The sequence below is a fragment of the Elephas maximus genome, chromosome 3 (genome assembly GCF_024166365.1).
Source record: "Elephas maximus indicus isolate mEleMax1 chromosome 3, mEleMax1 primary haplotype, whole genome shotgun sequence".
Lineage (NCBI taxonomy): Eukaryota > Metazoa > Chordata > Mammalia > Proboscidea > Elephantidae > Elephas > Elephas maximus.
Genome location: NC_064821.1, coordinates 123,328,614 through 123,347,884, shown reverse-complemented (window position 1 = coordinate 123,347,884; position 19,271 = coordinate 123,328,614). Strand labels below are relative to the sequence as shown.

Sequence of the window (19,271 nt, the reverse complement as noted above, 5' to 3'; positions counted from 1 at the left end):
TACCAAATGGAAATCATGTTGCTAGACACAATGGAAGCAAAGAGGACTATATCTGAACCCAGGGAGTCTCTGGAGCATGTCTTCCTACTGCGATATAAAGGTTAATGGAAAACTAAACCAAAGCCAAAACTAAACCAAAGCCAAAAACCAAACCTGTTGTAATTGAGTCAATTCCAACACACAGTGACCCTATAGGACAGAGGAGAACTGCCTCATACAGTTTCCAAGGAGCAGCTGGTGGATTCAAACTGCCGACCTTTCAGTTAGCAGCCAAAGTCAACCGCAGCACCATTAACATTCCAGTGGAAAACTACAACAACCAAAAAAAGTGGCAGGATGACTGAGAACTTAGATCCTTCATAAACGATAGTTTGAGTCACTCCACCAGGTAAAAAACCCAGAGCAGCTAAGCTTCTGGCTGAGAGTAGGGAAATATAGGATGGATACTGTCTTTGTCATCTAGTGCTGCTATAACAGAAATACTACAAGAGGATGGCTTTAACAAAGAGAAGTTTATTCTATCACAGTCCTATAGGCTAGAAGTCCAAATGCAAGGTGCCATCTCCGGGGGAAGGATTTCTCTGTCAGCTCTGGAGGAAGGTCCTTGTCGTCAATCTTCCCTTGGTCTGAGAGCAATTTAGCACAGGAAACTCAGGTCCAAAGGACGAGCTCTGCTCCCAGCACTGCTTTCTGGGTGGTATGAGGTGCCCATGTCTCTCTGCTGGCTTCTCTCTTTTATATCTCAAAAGAGATTGGCTTAAGATACTACCTAATCTTGTAGACCTCATCAATATAACTGCCACTAATCCATCATATTACATCATAGTAATAGGATTTACAACATATAGGGAAATCACATCAGAAGATGAAATGATAGGCAATCATACAAGGGAATCACAACCTAGCCAAGTTGACAGATATTTTGGAGGGACACAATTCAATCTATGACATTCTACCCTTCGGCCCCCCCAAAATTCATGTCCTTGCCACATGTAAAACATATTCACCCCATCGTATTATAAAAAGTCTTAATTCAGTTCCAAGTCCAAAATCCAAAAATTCCTCTTCATCTGTGAAATCTAGAATACAAGTTATCTGCTTCCAAAGTAAAATGACAGAGCAAGCACAAGCTAGATGTTTTCATTATAAATGGGAGAAATTGGAGAGAAAGAAGGCATAGCAGGCACCAAGGAAGTTAGCAGAACACATTACATTTGCCCTCAAGGGTTGAAAATAATCCTCTGCTCTCTGAGTCTGCCGTTCAGACTCTAGATATTAGCCACACTCTCCAGATTATGAGTGAAGGCCCCTTGGCCCTGGGCTTCAGCTCCACTTTCCAGGCCCATTGGGACAGCAACTCTGCTCTCTCAGCTTTAGGAGCACCATTCTTCAAGTCCATCTGGTTGGCAGCTTCTCTTAGAAACACCAGGGCCATGGCTCCACCCTTTGAAACCCCAGAGGTCCAGCTCGGCTTCCTGTGTTCCCCGTCTCTTCAGCTTCTGCTTTCTGGTTTCTTGGCCTCTTGGCTCCTCGGCCCTCATGCCCACATCTGCCCTCCTGAGGCAAGCGTTCCAAAGCTCTGTAGCTCCACCAATAAGTGCCTGTAGGCATCCCACTCTGCCAGTAAACTGCAGCCAGAAGACACTAAGCTGTCTTGCTCTGTGGGTCAGCAAGCCTAGCTCCACTGATAAGGGCCTGGAGGCACCCTGCTCTGCCAGGAAGCCTCCTGTGCCAAGGCACTCGGCTCTCTTGTTCTGTGGGTCAGCTCCAGGGCTGTCTGGTGCTGGTCTTCTGGTTCTGCTGCTGCCGGTCCTCTGCTGCTACTTTTCACCATTCGCGCCGTCTCCGGTGTTAACAGTTCTCCTCACTTCCTTTCTGAGTCCTCCATCCATTCACAGTTACAAAACTACTTCCAAATTTCAGGAAGTAGCACCGCACTCCTGGTACCATATTCTGTCTTGGTCATCTGGAGCTGCTGTAACAGAAATACCATAAGTGGATGCTTTAACAAAGAAAAGTTTATTCTCTCACAGTCCAGTAGGCTAGAAGTCCGAATTCAGGGTGCTAGCTCCAGGGCAAAGCTTTCTCTCTCTTCGACTAGAGGAAGGCCCTTGCCATCAGTCTTCCCTTGGTCTGGGAGCATCTCGGTGCAGGAACCTCAGGTCCAAAGGACAAGCTCTGCTCCCAGCACCACATTCTTGGTGGTATGAGGTCCCCATGTCTCTCTGCTCGCTTCTCTCTTTTATATCTCAACAAAGACTGGCTTAAGACACCACCTAATCTAGTAGACTTCATCAATATAATTGCCGCTAATCCATCTTATTACATCATAGTGATGGAATTTACAACATATAGGGAAATCACATCAGAAGATAAAATGATAGACAATCATACAAGGTAATCATAACCTAGCCAAGTTGACAGATATTTTGGAGGGACACAATTCAATCCATAACAGATACATAAAGAAGGAAGCCAGAGATATCAACTATGACTTCATGACAGAAACGAAGACTATAGCAGCTTTACATATTTTCTCTGTGCCTGTTATATGCATGTGTTTATTTGTATATACTATGGAGTCCCTGGCTAGTACAAACAGTTAAGTGTTCAACTACTAGCCAAAAGAGGCACCTCAGAAGACAGGCTTTTGCTTCTTGGCAATCTGTTTCTGAAAGGTCACACCTTATGGAGCAGCTCTACTCTGCACACCTGGTGTCACCATGAGTCAGAATCAATTCAATGGCAACTAAGAACAACATTTATGTATATTAACCACTTTATTCTTCTCTCCCCTTTCTGTTTAAAAAAAAAAAATTGTACACAAGATATTGAAGGTTAACTTTACAATTTAGTCTTTAGGTAACAGAATATTTAGTGGATTGTGACTGAATTAGAGATAATACAGCCTATGATGGATGAATATTGGGACTACGAGTCTTCCCATTTTGGGGATGAGTGAGAACTTCTTCACTGGTAAAAAAGATAGATGTACCTGGTTAGATACAAATTTCAAGTTGTTTTAAGGAAGTCCAAACACATGAAGGATATATATGGAAACTGAGTGGCCAAAGGGATGGACTATGCCAGTTATCAATTTATTGTCTCTCAGCTCTAAATTTACCCTTCAATATAAATTCGGCAATAATGGATGAAATTCCTTCAAGCATTTGTCCTTGAAAGTGAGCATGATGCTAAGCTTTCTCAGCAGAGGACAGTGGGAAAAGAACTTTGCAGGATGAAAAGGCTCAACTGCATTTTCCAGCTGCAGCACGGTGGGTCAGCAGTGTGGGTATAAGAACAACAGTGGTGCTCTGTGCCAGCTACCCACCCAGAACGTGCTATCCCTCATCAATCTGAGCCCCAGCATGGCATAATGATCACTTTCCCACTGTCATTTCTATACAAACATCCTGCACTCTAGGCCCTCTGCCTGCACTGGTGTCCTGATTCCCTCTGCTATTTCATCCTCTTCCAAAGTTTGTCTCCCACAGTCTTCTTAATGCCATAGTCCTCCTGACAGAGAGACCTGCACACCCACATGCCACTCACCTACCCTGCCTGCCTTCTGTTTGCCCTGGGACTGCAGGTCAGCTCTGGCCTAGGAACCAGCAGGCTCAGCCATTCAGTGGCAGTTTAATTACAGCTTCTCCAATGTGATCTGAACCCCAGCCTTGGGACAGAGCCCATGGTGGGATCCCTTTCCGAATTTGTCCTTCCCTGAGTACTTCCGCTCAGCCCTAAGTTGTCATAAAGAGTTTTTTAATATTTTAAGTCTACTCTTTTATGATAGTTTAACAATTTCTTGTACTTCCCCTGTTTAATCACTGTATGGTTCTATCTTTTAATTGGATCCAGATGCTAATTTCTGCCTTTATGAAATTTATAGTCCAGCAGAGAAGACAGAAATTAAAATAGCAATTTTAGAAAAATACAGAGTAAAATGGGAGCACATAGCAGGGACAGTTAACTTAGGTTTTCAAGGGTCACAAAAGATTTTCTAAAAGAACTAACATGTGAACTTAACCATTAGTCCATTGATGTTGAGTCAATTTCAACTCATAGTAACCCTATAGGACAGGGTAGAACTGTCCCATACGGTTTCCAAGGCTGCAGTCTTTACAGAAGCCAGCCTGCCATATCTTTCTCCTGCAGAGCGGTTGGTAGGTTTGAATCAGGTGGCAGTGAAATGCTTAACCACTGAGCCACAAGGGCTCCTTTTTCTAAGCTTATGCTTGAAGAATAAATAGTAGTTGGCCATATGAATAGGGAAAGAAAGTTTTCTAATCAAAGGAAACGGCATGAACAAAGGCCTGAGGGTGAGGTACAATGTTTAAGGTACTGGGAAAAAGTTCAAAATGGTTGAAACACAGAATATAAGAGAGTGGCCTGAGATGATGCCAGAAAGGCTGGCTAGAGTGAGATCACTCAGTCCCTCATTAACTATGTCAAGAAATTTGAACCTGATCTTAAGAGAAATGGGGATCAAAAACCATTAGAAATAATAAGTGGCTGACTATAAAAATCAATAAACAAAAATCAATTGTATTTCTATTTACCAGCTGTAAACATTTAGGGAATGTAATTTTTTTAAAGACAGTATAATAGACACAAAAATAATAAACGTACCACAGCAATAAATCTAATAAAAATGTATAAAACTTCTTTGCAGAGAATTATAAAACTTTATGAAAAAACACTAATAAGACCTAAGCAAATGTAGAGATATCCCTTGTTCATGACAGAAAGATTCAATATTTCAATTATCCCTAAAAGAATCTATTGACTCAGAGATAGCATAATTCCAATCAAAATCTCAATGGTTTTGTGGGGGGCAGGGGGAGGTGTTTGTGTGTGTAACTTGATAAACTAGTCAGTAATTAATATGGAAGAGCAAAGGCCCAAGAAGAGTCAAGACTATTCTGAAGAAGAATGAGGTGGCCAGTGGAGGGTGAGGGTAGTAGCACTTCCTTGATAGATATCAGCACTTATTTTCAAGATAAAGGCAGTATGATATTGGCACAGAGATAGATATAACAACCCATGGAAAATAAAAGAGCTAGAAACAGAACCATACATATGTGGGCCTATGATAAATGAAAAAGGTAGCACTACAAGTCAGTAACAAAGGAACGATAATCAAGAAATACAAATTATCTCTATGGGGAAAAAATGAAACTGACCTCCTACCTCATGTTATAAAAAAAAAAATTAATTCCAGGTAGATTGAAAACTTAGTCATGAAAAGCAAAACTTCAAAACTCTTGGGAAAAAAAAAATGGGAGAATATCCTTTTGATCTAGGACAAAGATGAAGTTTCTAAACAAGATACAAAAAGCAATAATGATAAAAGAAAACACTGATAAATTTGGCTCCATTAAAATTAAGAATTCTGACTTCTGCTTCTGGTAATGGTGGACAGGTTATTTCAATCAGTTATTTCCACTAAAGACAATAAACTCCTAGACATACTATAAACAAACTTACAAAAAAACAAAAGACCTTCTTAAAAGCATTAAAGAGTTTTATGAATATGTGTGGACGTCTCAATTTGTACACTTTAAATATGTGCAGCTTACTGTATGTCCATCAGACCTTAATAAAGCTATTAAAATATGAGGTCATACTGACACTTCCAATTTAATTTTTTAAAGTATTAGACAGCAAAAAGATATTGAGGAATTTCTGGGCCAAGATACAAGTAACTACATGAATCCAGACAGGGAAGCCTAGCACAAGTAGCCAACTTTCCCTTGGGATCATTTGTCTATCTAAAAGACTGCAAGTAAAAAAAAATGGAAAAACATATACCATACAAACATTAACCAACATAAAAGCAGTGCTGCTATAGCAAATGCAGACAAAATAAGTTTTAAGGCAATAAGTACATCCAGAGATAAAAAGGGTCATTTCATAGTGAAAAAAAATTTGATTCACCTGTAAAATAAAACAATTCTAAATTTTTACACTCCTACTAAAATGTTTCAAAATACGTAATACAAAAAATTAATAGTACTATAAATAAAAACAGACAAATCCACAATCATAACAGGAGACTTTAACGTACCTCTCGCAATAATTGACAGAATAGACAAAAAAATCAGTACTGATAGAGAAGATTTAAACAACACAATTTTTTTTTAATAATTTTTATTGAGCTTTAAGTGAACGTTTACAAATCAAGTCAATCTGTCACATATAAGCTTATATACACCTTACTCCATACTCCCACTTACTCTCCCCCTAATCAGTCAGCCCTTCCAGTCTCTCCTTTCGTGACAATTTTGCCAGTTTCTAACCCTCTCTACCCTCCTATCTCCCCTCCAGACAGGAGATGCCAACACAGTCTCAAGTGTCCACCTGATACAAGTAGCTCACTCTTCATCAGCTTCCCTCTCCTACACATTGTCCAGTCCCTTCCATGTCTGATGAGTTGTCTTTGGGAATGGTTCCTGTCCTGGGCCAACACAAGGTTTGGGGACCATGACCGCCGGGATTCCTCTAGTCTCAGTCAAACCATTAAGTCTGGTCTTTTTAGGAGAATTTGGGGTCTGCATCCCACTGATCTCCTGCTCCCTCAGGGGTTCTCGGTTGTGCTCCCTGTCAGGGCAGTCATCGGTTGTGGCCGGGCACCATCTAGTTCTTCTGGTCTCAGGATGATGTAAGTCTCTGGTTCCTGTGGCCCTTTCTGTCTCTTGGGCTCATAGTTATCGTGTGACCTTGGTGTTTTATTCTCCTTTGATCCAGGTGGGTTGAGACCAATTGATGCATCTTAGATGGCCGCTTGTTAGCATTTAAGACCCCAGATGCCACATTTCAAAGAGGGATATAGAATGTTTTCATAATAGAATTATTTTGCCAATTGACTTAGAAGTCCCCTTAAGCCATAGTCCCCAAACCCCCGCCCTTGCTCCGCTGACCTTTGAAGCATTCAGTTTATCCCAAAAACTTCCTTGGTTTTGGTCCAGTCCAGTTGAGCTGACCTTCCGTATATTGAGTATTGTCCTTCCCTTCACCTAAAGTAGTTCTTATCTACTAACTAAACAGTAAATAACCCTCTCCCACCCTCCCTCCCTCCCCGCCTCATAACCACAAAAGTATGTGTTCTTCTCAGTTTATACTATTTCTCAAGATCTTATAACAGTGGTCTTACACAACATTTGTCCTTTTGTCTCTGACTAATTTCGCTAGCATAATGCCTTCCAGATTCCTCCATGTTATGAAATGTTTCACAGATTCGTCACTGTTCTTTATCGATGCGTAGTATTCCATTGTGTGAATATACCACAATTTATTTAACCATTCATCCGTTGATGGACACTTTGGTTGCTTCCAGCTTTTTGCTATTGTAAACAGAGCCACAATAAACATGGGTGTGCATATATCTGTTCGTGTAAAGGCTCTTATTTCTCCAGGGTATATTCCAAGGAGTGGGATTTCTGGGTTGTATGGTAGTTCTATTTCTAACTTTTTAAGAAAACGCCAGATAGATTTCCAAAGTGGTTGTACCATTTTACATTCCCACCAGCAGTGTATAAGAGTTCCAATCTCTCTGCAGCCTCTCCAACAGTTATTATTTTGTGTTTTTTGAATTAATGCCAGCCTTGTTGGAGTGAGATGGAATCTCATCATAGTTTTGATCTGCATTTCTCTAATGGCTAATGATCGAGAGCATTTTCTCATGTATCTGTTAGCTGCCTGAATATCTTCTTTAGTGAAGTGCGTGTTCATATCCTTTGCCCACTTCTTGATTGGGTTGTTTGTCTTTTTGTGGTTGAGTTTTAATAGAATCATATAGATTTTAGAGATCAGGCACTGGTCGGAGATGTCATAGCTGAAAATTCTTTCCCAGTCTGTAGGTGGTCTTTTTACTCTTTTGGTGAAGTCTTTAGATGAGCATAGGTGTTTGATTTTTAGGAGCTCCCAGTTATCTGGTTTCTCTTCGCCATTTTTGGTAATGTTTTGTATTCTGTTTATGCCTTGTATTAGGGCTCCTAACGTTGTCCCTATTTTTTCTTCCATGATCTTTATTGTTTTAGTCTTTATGTTTAGGTCTTTGATCCACTTGGAGTTAGTTTTTGTGCATGGTGTGAGGTATGGGTCCTGTTTCATTTTTTTGCAAATGGATATCCAGTTATGCCAGCACCATTTGTTAAAAAGGCTATCTTTTCCCCAATTAACTGACTCTGGGCCTTTGTCAAATATCAGCTGCTCATATGTGGATGGATTTATATCTGGGTTCTCAAGTCTGTTCCATTGTTCTATGTGCCTGTTGTTGTACCAGTACCAGACTGTTTTGACTACTGTGGCTGTATAATAGGTTCTAAAATCAGGTAGAGTGAGGCCTCCCACTTTCTTCTTCTTTTTCATCAATGCTTTACTTATCCGAGGCTTCTTCCCCTTCCATATGAAGTTGGTGATTTGTTTCTCCATCACATTAAAAAATGTCATTGGAATTTGGATCAGAAGTGCATGGTATGTATAGATGGCTTTTGGTCAAATAGACATTTTTACTATGTTAAGTCTTCCTATCCATGAGCAAGGTATGTTTTTCCACTTATGTAGGTCCTTTTTAGTTTCTTGTAGTAGTGCTTTGTAGTTTTCTTTATATAGGTCTTTTACATCTTTGGTAAGATTTATTCCTAAGTATTTTATCTTCTCGGGGGCTACTGTGAATGGTATTGATTTGGTGATTTCCTCTTCGATGTTCTTTTTGTTGATGTAGAGGAATCCAAGTGATTTTTGTATGTTTATCTTATAACCCGAGACTCTGCCAAACTCTTCTATTAGTTTCAGTAGTTTTCTGAAGGATTCCTTAGGGTTTTCTGTGTATAAGATCATGTCATCTGCAAATAGAGATAATTTTACTTCCTCCTTGCCAATCCAGATGCCCTTTATTTCTTTGTCTAGCCTAATTGCTCTGGCTAGGACCTCTAGCACAATGCAAACAACACAATTTTTAAATGACCCAATAGACACACACACATACATGACTATAAAGCCCTATTTTTTTCCAAGCAGATACAGAGTATTTATGAAAAACTATGTAAAGTTAAGAACTTCTGTTCATCAAAAGACATTATAAAGGAAAAATACAAACCACAAACCTAAAGAAGATATATACAATACAAATGAAGATCAAAACATTTCGTATCCAGAATACATAAAGAATTACTACAAACCAAGAAAAATAAACTAAAAAAAAATAGGAAAAGACATGTAGTCATTTCATAGGAAAGGAAAAATATACAGCCAGAAGGTACACAAAAAGATAGTCAACCTCATTAGTAATCAGGTAAACTCATTTTTATAGAACAACATCATTAATATCACACGCAAGCAAAATTCTGCTGAAGATCATTCAAAAATGCCTGCAGCAGTTTATCAACACGGAACTGCCAGAAATTCAGGCCGATTTCAGAAGAGGACGTGGAACAAGGGATATCATTCCTGATGTCAGTTGGATCCTGGCTGAAAGCAGAGATTACCAGAAGGATGTTTACCTGTGTTTTATTGATTATGCAAAGGCTTTTGATTATGTGGATCCTAACAAACTATGGATAACACTGCGAAGAATGAGAATTCCAGAACACTTAACTGTGCTCATGAGGAACCTTTACATAGATCAAGAGGCAGTTGTTCGGACAGAACAAGGGGATACCAATTGGTTTAAAGTCAGGAAAGGTGTGCATCAGGGTTGCATTCTTCCACCATACCTATTTAATCTGTATGCTGAACAAATAATCCGAGAAGCAGGGCTATATGAAGAAGAATGGGGCATCAGGATTGGAGCAAGACTCACTAACAACCTATGTTATGCAGATGACACAACCTTGCTTGCTGAAAGTGAAGAAGACTTGAAGCACTTACTAATGAAGATCAAAGACCACAGCCTTCAGTATGGATTACACATCAACATAAAGAAAACAAAAATCCTCACAACTGGACCAATGAGCAACATCATGATAAATGGAGAAAAGATTGCAGTTGTGAAGGATTTCATTTTACTTGGATCCACAATCAACAGCCATGGAAGCAGCAGTCAAGAAATCAAAAGACGTATTGCATTGGGTAAATCTGCTGCAAAGGACCTCTTCAAAGTGTTGAAGAGCAAAAATGTCACCTTGAAGACTAAGGTGCACCTGACCCAAGCCATGGTATTTTCAATTGCATCATATGCATGTGAAAGCTGGACAATGAATAAGGAAGACTGAAGAAGAGTTGACGCCTTTGAATTTGGGTGTTGGCGAAGAATATTGAATATATCACGGACTGCCAAAAGAACGAACAAATCTGTCTTAGAAGAAGTACAACCAGAATGCTCCTTGGAAGCAAGAATGGCGAGACTGCATCTTACATACTTCGGACATGTTTTCAGGAGGGATCAGTCCCTGGAGAACGACATCATGCTTGGCAGAGTACAGGGTCAGCAGAAAAGAGGAAGACCCTCAATGAGGTGGATTGAGACAGTGGCTGCAACAATGAGCTCAAGCATAACAATGATTGTAAGGATGGCGCAGGCGCAGGCAATGTTTTGTTCTGTTGTGCATAGGGTTGCTATGAGTCGGAACCGACTCAACAGCACCTAACAACGACAATGACAAACTCAAATTCAGACTATACTAAGATACTATTTTATGACTGCTAGATTGGTAAATAACAAAAGTCTGACAACATCAACTGTTGGAAAATATGTAAATCAGGTGTTTTTTTAGGTGCCGTTGAGTCACTTCTGACTCATAGTGACACTATGTACAACAGGAGGAAACACTGCCTGGTCCTGTGCCATTCTCATAATCGTTATGCTTGAGCCCATTGTTGCAGCCACTGTGTCAGTCCATCTCCTTCAGGGTCTTCCTCTTTTTCGAAGACCTTCTACTTTACCAAGTATGAAGCTCCTTTCCAGGGACTGGACCCTCCTGATAACATGTCTAAAGTACGTGAGATGAAGTCTCGCCATCTTTGCTTCTAAGGAGCATTTTGACTGTACTTCTTCCAAGACAGATAGTTCTTTCTTATGGCAGTCCATGGTATAGTCGATATTCTTCACCAACACCAGAATTCAAAGGTATCGATTCTTCTTCGGTCTTCTTTATTCATTGCCCAGCTTTCACACGCATACGAGGTGACTGAAAGCACCATGGTGTGGGTCAGGCGCACCTTAGTCTTCAAGGTGACATCTTTGTTTTTTAAAGCTTTAAAGAGGTCTTTTGCAGCAGATTTGCCCAATGCAATGTGCCTTTTGATTTCTTGACTGCTGCTTCCATGGCTGTTGATTATGGATTTAAGTAAAATTAAATCCCTAACAACTTCCATCTTTTGTCCATTTATCATGATGTTATTTACTGGTCCAGTAGGTCAGTAAGAACTCTCATATGTTGCTAATAACAGTGTACATGAGTAGAACCACTTTGAAAAACAATCTCTCATTATCTTGTAAATTCATAAATCACACACCCTATGACTAAAAAATTTCATTGCTAAGTGTGTACCTTAGAGAAATTCATATAATGGAGACCTATTTCATCCATTTACCCTTTAAGAAAATCTAGCAGACTTAGGTTAGAAATTAAAATTGAAGGATTAATAAGGAAACACTCAATAGTATGAGGATCAACTTCTAGATTACATCATGTCTTATGAAAGAAGTACAACCAGAATGCTTCTTAGAAGCAAAGATGGCAAGACTTCATCTCATGTACTTTGGACATGTTATCATGAGGGTCCAGGCCCTGGAGAAGGACATCATGCTTGGTAAAGTAGAGGGTCAGCGAAAGACAGGAAGACCCCCAGCCAGATGGACTGACAGCACAGTGGCTGCAATAATGTGCTCAAGAATAGCAATGATTGTGAGGATGGCACAGGACTGGGCAGTGTTTTATTCTGTTGTACACAGAGTCACTATGAGTGGGAACCAACAGGATGGCACCTAACAACAACAATGTATAAAAGGAGAGCTTTCTCTTTCTTGTGTTTTATTGTCTGAATGGCTTAAGTAATGTAGTCATACACTTATTAACAAATATTAGAAACTATGTAGGCTTATTAACCTAGCTCCAAATTATGAATATGGGTAAATTGATGTATTTTCAATAATCCATATTATTAGTTATAAACAACTTCAAATAGATCTAACCACCTAATTTGTAATTTATAAAACTTTAAGAGTTTCAAAACATCATCTTTGGCCATCTTCTACTCATTTTACCTGAATATCCCACTTGAGGTGTACAACTTCTATAACCTGATCTCTGGGGATTTCCAGCAGACAATGGAGTTTTTAGGTTCTGAGGATAATTAGTGTCTCGTGCAGAAGATGAGCTTGTACCAAAGGTAAAATTTGATGCGCCTGTATTTTCTGCATAAGATCTTCTGTTTCCAAAGTATGAACCTAAATTAGAAAAATTAAGTATCAATTCTTAAAGATTTCATTTTATGTAATTAATGATGTATTAATCCCTATAATTTATACCATTTTACTTTCAATAAAATTTCATTCTATGTTTTTAAAAAATGCAGATACAGCAAATTATGACAAATTTAATAACATTATTGATAATCTTATACTAAAATATATGAAAAAGTGCTTGCTAATATAGCTCTTGTGTTTATCATTTCACCAAAACTCCTCTTGCTAAAATCATAAATTACCTTCTAATCTTCAAATACATCAGACATGTTTAATTTGTAGACTAATTAATAGACCTCTCTTCCTCTGTTGACTTTCACATTGAAACTCTCTCCTCCCATGCAAATGGCACAGTAACCGAAAAAAAAAAAAAAAAAAAACCAAACCCAGTGCTGTTGAGTCGATTTTGACTCATAGCGACCCTATAGGACAGAGTAGAACTGCCCCATAGAGTTTCCAAGGAGTGCCTGGCAGATTTGAACTGTCGACCCTTTGGTTAGCAGCTGAAGCACTTAACTACTACGCCACCAGGGTTTCCAAAGAAAGTTTTAAATTGGACTGATTTGGATTCAGTCCCTTGTTTAGGTACTTACCTGTTGTTATATGATTTTTACAGGGTTATCGTAAAATTCAAAAGAATGTACATAAACAGCCTAGTGTAGTGTCTTGGCACACAAAAATTAAAAAAAAAAAAAAGCATGGGTTCTTGTCTTCTGTTCCCCTTGATTTCCATTACAACTCTCTGTCTTGATTCTCCTAAAACCACTTGCTTTTCGTTTTCTTGGCTAGAACATTTTTCCTCTGTTTGCCTCTTAACTGTTGGTCTACCAGGGTTCCACACTTTTCATCTTCTCTCACAAATTAACATTGTCATTCTCTTAGTCTCTATTAAATCTATCTCCTGACCATTCTCAAACCTTCATATACAGCCCTGACTCCCGTCTTTTAGGGTAGACCGGGGATAGGCAAACTTTTCATAAAGGGCCAGATAGTAAATATTTTAGGATTTGCAGGCTATACAGTCTCTGCTGCAATTACCGAACTAAGCCACTGTAGCTCGAAAGCAGAGACAATACATAAAAGAATGAGCATGACTATGTTTCTATAAGAATTTATTTATGGACATTGAAATCTAAATTTTATATAATTTTCACATACCACAAAATATTATTCTTTTTATTTTTTTCAACCACTTAAAAATGCAAAAGCCATTCTTAGCTCTAGACTTACATTGTTCAGTACAGTAGCCACTAGCCACATATGGCTATTTTAATTAGAATTAATTAATTAAAAATTCAGTTCCTCAGTCATACGAGCCACATTTTAAGCACACAAAAGCCACGTTTGGCTAGTGGTGACCATATTGGACAGCATAGATATAGAACATTTTCCTCATCACAGAAAGTGCTCTAGGCCGTATATCCAAATATCTTTTGGATGCAAGCCTTTAGATGTCTTCAGAACTTCCAAATGCCCAAAAATGAACTTATCTTTCCCTTAAAGCTTAGGGCTTCTTTATTACTTATTGTGGTCAATTGTACCATCTTGTACCCTGTCACCCAAGTCATAAAATTAGGTGTCATTCTTAACTCTTCTTCCTTCAATCCCAACATCCAATCAGTGACCAAGTTCTGTAACTCTTCCTATTTTTTTTTTAATATCATTCAAATTTCTTTTCATCTCCACTCCTACCAACCCATTGTAAGCCCCTATGTTCTGGCCTTTTGCAATAATCTAATTGTTCTCCTTGCCTCCAGTGGTATTATGCCTCCCTAATCCATTGTTGACATCATTGCCTGTGATTTTTCTGAAAAACAAATTTTATCATATGTCTCCTTTCTTACAATTCCTTAATGTCTCCCCATCCCCACCATAGGATAAAATCGAACTCCTTTGTATGAGTCACAGCAGGAATCACAGAACACTTTCAAACTAGGATAATTTGATGAGTTTTATAAAGGAAATATTTACAAATGCGTGGGCAGAGTGTAGGGATATCATCATAAAGAAGTATACAGGACCAGGGAAAGTATACAGAACTCCATTACTATCAGTAGGCCTAAAGGAGCTAAGGAAGGGAGTGGTAACCAGAAACTGGAGACAAGGAGGGTTGTTTCTTGTTCTCAGGCTACTTTTTGTAATTTGCTTACTTGCTTTAGGTCTCTTCCAACTTCCCTGACCTTTATTTTGTTTTGCTATTTTGCTCTGGCCTCAAATAAAACCCAGTGCCATCAAGTCAATAGCAACCCTACAGGACAAAGTGAACTGGCCCATAGGGTTTCCAAGATTGTAAATCTTTACAGAAGCAGACTGTCACATCTTCGTCCCACAGAGCTGCTGGTAGGTTCGAGCTGCCAACCTTTTGGTTAGCAGAGGAGCACTTAACCACTGTGTCACCATATACTGGTAATTTTCAAATCTCAGAGCCCTGGTGGTGCAGTGGTGAAGAGCTTGGCTGCTAACCAAAAGGATGGCAGTTTGAATCCACCAGCCGCTCCTTAGAAACCCTATGGCGCCGTTTTACTCTGCCCTATAAGGTTGTTTTGCGTCAGAATCAACTCAATGGCAGCAGGTTTGGTATTACCTCAAGTTTCTCAATTGCCTTAATATGAATATATGGATATCCAGAGGCTCTTCACACTCAACATGTCCATAATGGAATTCATTATCCCCCTAAAACTCCGTTTATTAGGAAATAGTACTACCATCTATCCAGTCAACAAAGCCAGAGACCTAGTATTGGCATGCTGGAAAAAACCTATTTGCAATCCTAGATCTAATTCCTACAAGTACTCCAAGTTTATTCCCAACAGACCACCCTCCTGCCCCAGCCATACAAAGCTATTTACAGTTCTACAAACACGACATGCTATATCATGCTCCTTCTGCACCGCTGTAGTTTTTCTTAAGAATGCTCTCCAGTCGTCTCTCTCTCTTCTCTCCTCTTTCCCTTTAACTGACATTCTTTGTCTTACTCATCCTTCAAGACAAGCTCAAGTTGGACCTCCCTTGTAAAAATTTCTTTTCCCACTGTCATTCCTCTCCTTCACTTATCCCCAACATGTCTGTCAGTTTGTCATACCGTGGGGGCTCGCATGTTGCTGTGATGCTGGAAGCTATGCCACTGATATGCAAATACCAGCAGGGTCACCCATTACAGACAGGTTTCATTTGAGTTTCCGCACTAACACAGACTAGGAAGAAGCACCCGGTGGTCTACTTCTGAAAAGAATTAGCCTGTGATAATTTATGAATAGCAGCGGAACATTGTCTGATATAATGGCAGAAGACGAGCCCCTCAGGTTGGAAGGCGCTCAAAAGACAACTGAGGAAGAGCTGCCTCCTCAAAGTAGAGTTGACTTTGATGACGCGGATGGAATCAAGCTTTTGGGACCTTCATTTGCTGATGTGGCACAACTCAAAATGAGAAGAAACAGCAGCAAACATCCATTAATAATACGACTACTATTCAAATTTATGTATCAACCACTAAGGCCAAAGATGAAGAAATTGAAGATTTTTACCAACTTCTGCAGTTTGAAATTGATCAAACACACAATCAGGATGCATTGATAATTACTGGTGATTGGAATGTGAAAGTTGCAAGCAAAGAAGAAGGATCAGTAGTTGGAAAATAAGGACTTGGTGATAGAAACAGTGCCAGAGGTTGCATGATAGAATTTTGGAAGACCAATGACTCCTTCATTGCAAGTACCTTTTTTCAACAACATAAACAGCAACTATACACATGGACCTCACCAGATGGAATACACAAGAATCAAATCGACTACATCTATGGAAAGAGATGAAGAAAACGCTCAATATCATCTGTCAGAACAAGGCCAGAGGCTGACTGTAGAACAGACCATTAATTGCTCATATGCAAGTTCAAGTTGAAACTGAAGAAAATTGTTCAAGTCAACTAGAGTCAAAGTATGACCTTGAGTATATTCCACCTGAATTTAGAGACCATCTCAAGAGTAGATTTGACATGCTGAACACTAATGACCGGAGACCAGACAAGTTGTGGTATGACATCAAGGACATCATAAATAAAGAAAGCAAAAAGTCATTAAAAAGACACGAAAGAAAGAAAAGATCAAAATGGATGTCAGAAGAAACTTGCTCTTGAACGTCAAGTAGCTAAAGTGAAAGGAAGAAATGATGAAGTCAAAGAGTTGAACAGAAGATTTCAAAGGGCAGCTCAAGAAGACAAAGTATTATAATGACATGTGCAAAGAAAGACCTGGAGACAGAAAACCAAAAGGAAAGAACATGCTCGGCACTTCTCAAGCTGAAAAACCTGAAAGAAAAATTCAAGCCTTGAGTTGCAAAAGTGAAGGATTCTATGGGGAAAATATTAAATGACACAGGAAGAAACAAAAGAAGATGGAAAGAATACAGAGTCACTATACCAAAAAGAATTGGTCAATGTTCAACCATTTCAGGAGGTAGCACAAGACCAAGAACCACTGGTACTGAAGAAAGAAGTCCAAGCTGCATTGAATGCATTGGTAAAAAACAAAGCTCCAGGAACTGATGGAATACCAACTGAGATGTTTCAACAAACAGATACAGCTCTGGAAGTGCTCACTCATCTATGCCAAGAAATCTGGAAGACAACTATGTGGCTAATCAGTTGCAAGAGATCCATATTTAATGCCTATCCCCAAGAAAGTTGATCCAACAACCAAATGCAGAAATTATCGAACAATATCATTAATATCACACGCAAGCAAAATTTTGCTGAAGATCATTCAAAAGCGGCTGCAGCAGTATATCAACAGGGAACCATCAGAAATTCAAGCAGGATTCAAAAGAGGACACGGAAACAGGGATATCACTGCTGATGTCAGATGGATCCTGGCTGAAAGCAGAGAATACCAGAAAGATGTTTACCTGTGTTTTACTGACTATGCAAAGGCATTCGACTGTGTGGATCTTAACGAATGATGGATAACATTGCAAAGAACGGGAATTCCAGAACACTTAATTGTGCTCATGCAGAACTTGTACATAGACCAAGAGGTAGTCATTCGAACAGAACAAGGGGATACAGCGTTGTTTAAAGTCGATAAAGGTACGTGTCAGGGTTGTATCATTTCATCATATCTATTCAATCTGTATGCTGAGCAAATAATCTGAGAAGGTGGACTATATGAAGAAAAGCAGGGCATCAGGATTAGAGGGAGACTCATTAACAACCTTCGATATGCAGGTGACACAACCTTGCTTGCTGAAAATGAAGAGGACTTGAAGCACTTGTTGATGAAGATCAAAGACCACAGCCTTCAGTATGGATTACATCTCAACGTAAAGAAGAGGAAAATTCTCACAACTGGACCAATAAGCAAGATTATGATAAATGGAGAAAAGACTGAAGTTGTCAAGGATTTTATTTTACTTGGATCCACAATCAACACCCATGGAAGCAGCAGTCAAGAAATCAAATGATGCGTTGCACTGGACAAATCTACTGCAAAAGACCTCCTTAAAGTGTTAAAAAGCAAAGATGTTACCTTGAGGACTAAGGTGCACCTAACCCAAGTCATGGTGCTTTCAATAGCCTCATAGGCATGCAAAACCTGGACATGAATAAGGAAGACCAAAGAAGAACTGATGCCCTTGAATTGTGGCACTGGCGAAGAGTATTGAATATTGACTGCCAAAAGAAAGAAAAAATCTGTCTTGGAAAAAGTACAACCAGAATGCTCCTTAGAAGCAAGGATGGTGAGATTACCTCTCACATACTTTGGACATGTTGTCAGGAGGGATCAGTCCCTGGGGAAGGACATAATGCTTGGTAAAGTAGAGTGTCATCGAAAAAGAGGAAGACCTTCAACGAGATGGATTGACACAGTGGCTGCAGTAATATGCTCAAGCATAACAAAGATTATGAGGATGGCACAGGACCAGGCAGTGTTTTGTTCTCTTGTACAGAGGATCACTACGAGTCAGAACCAACTCAATGGCACCTAACAACAACTTTACTTTTAATATAGCAAATATTTGTAAATACCTCAAATCTGTATTTGTTATCATTCAAAATTGTATTTGTTGATGTTTAAGCCTGTGTTCTACTCTGAAAAACATGGGTTCACCATGAGATGGAATCAACTTACAATTAACAGATAACTGATTAGTCTGTCTTCCCTACTGAACTGTAAGCTTCTTGAAGGCAGAGGTTATTATTGCCAGCCCCTAACAAAACTATTTCACTTACATGGACCTTTGTTCCCTCTGTAAAATGGGGACAAAAAATCTACTTTGCAAAATTATTGTGAGGATCAGAGCTACTGTATGTATAGAACAGAAGCTAGAACAAAGTTGGAGTTCATTAAATAATGGGTGTTATTATTACTAATGAAAATAAGGGGGAGAGAAAGCCATTTCATGAACAGGGGAATTATACTGACAACCTAAACATGCATGTTGCCATTGAGTAACTGCAAGTAGCTCAACTGGTAGAAATCAGGGTGAATATTAACAAGTGATGGGAGATAAGGGTGTAAGATTGTAAACAGATCCCAAATGGCCTTGGATAACCTGCTACAGAGTTTGGTCTGGTAATCATTCCCTTCATTAGCTCCTTCTAGGCCTAGCAGAGCCACTGATAGATTTTTATTTTACTTAATAATCTGGTGGCATTGTAAATAAGCTTGGGGAAGAAGGAAGAATACTTAGGAATTTGATGCAATAATTTAGATGTAAAATTATGAGGGCCTGAAATAGCAAAGATAGAAAGGAGCAGAATTATTTAAAAAATATAGGTAAGAGTTGGTAATTATTTGGATGTTGTGAGTGAGAGAACTCTTGAATTGCTGAAGTCTTCTAGGTTTAAGATTGAGACATAAAGTAGGAG

General features: G+C 39.2%; 1 protein-coding gene across 1 annotated transcript in view; it reads right to left on the bottom strand.

Annotated features, from left to right (window-relative positions):
• Positions 1–19,271, bottom strand: part of MSH4 (mutS homolog 4) — a 118,859-nt gene that overhangs the window by 98,130 nt on the left and 1,458 nt on the right. The window contains exon 2 of the mRNA XM_049875591.1: positions 12,209–12,391. Within this exon, the coding sequence (XP_049731548.1) occupies positions 12,209–12,391 (183 nt within the window). The remainder of the gene's footprint in view (positions 1–12,208; positions 12,392–19,271) is intronic.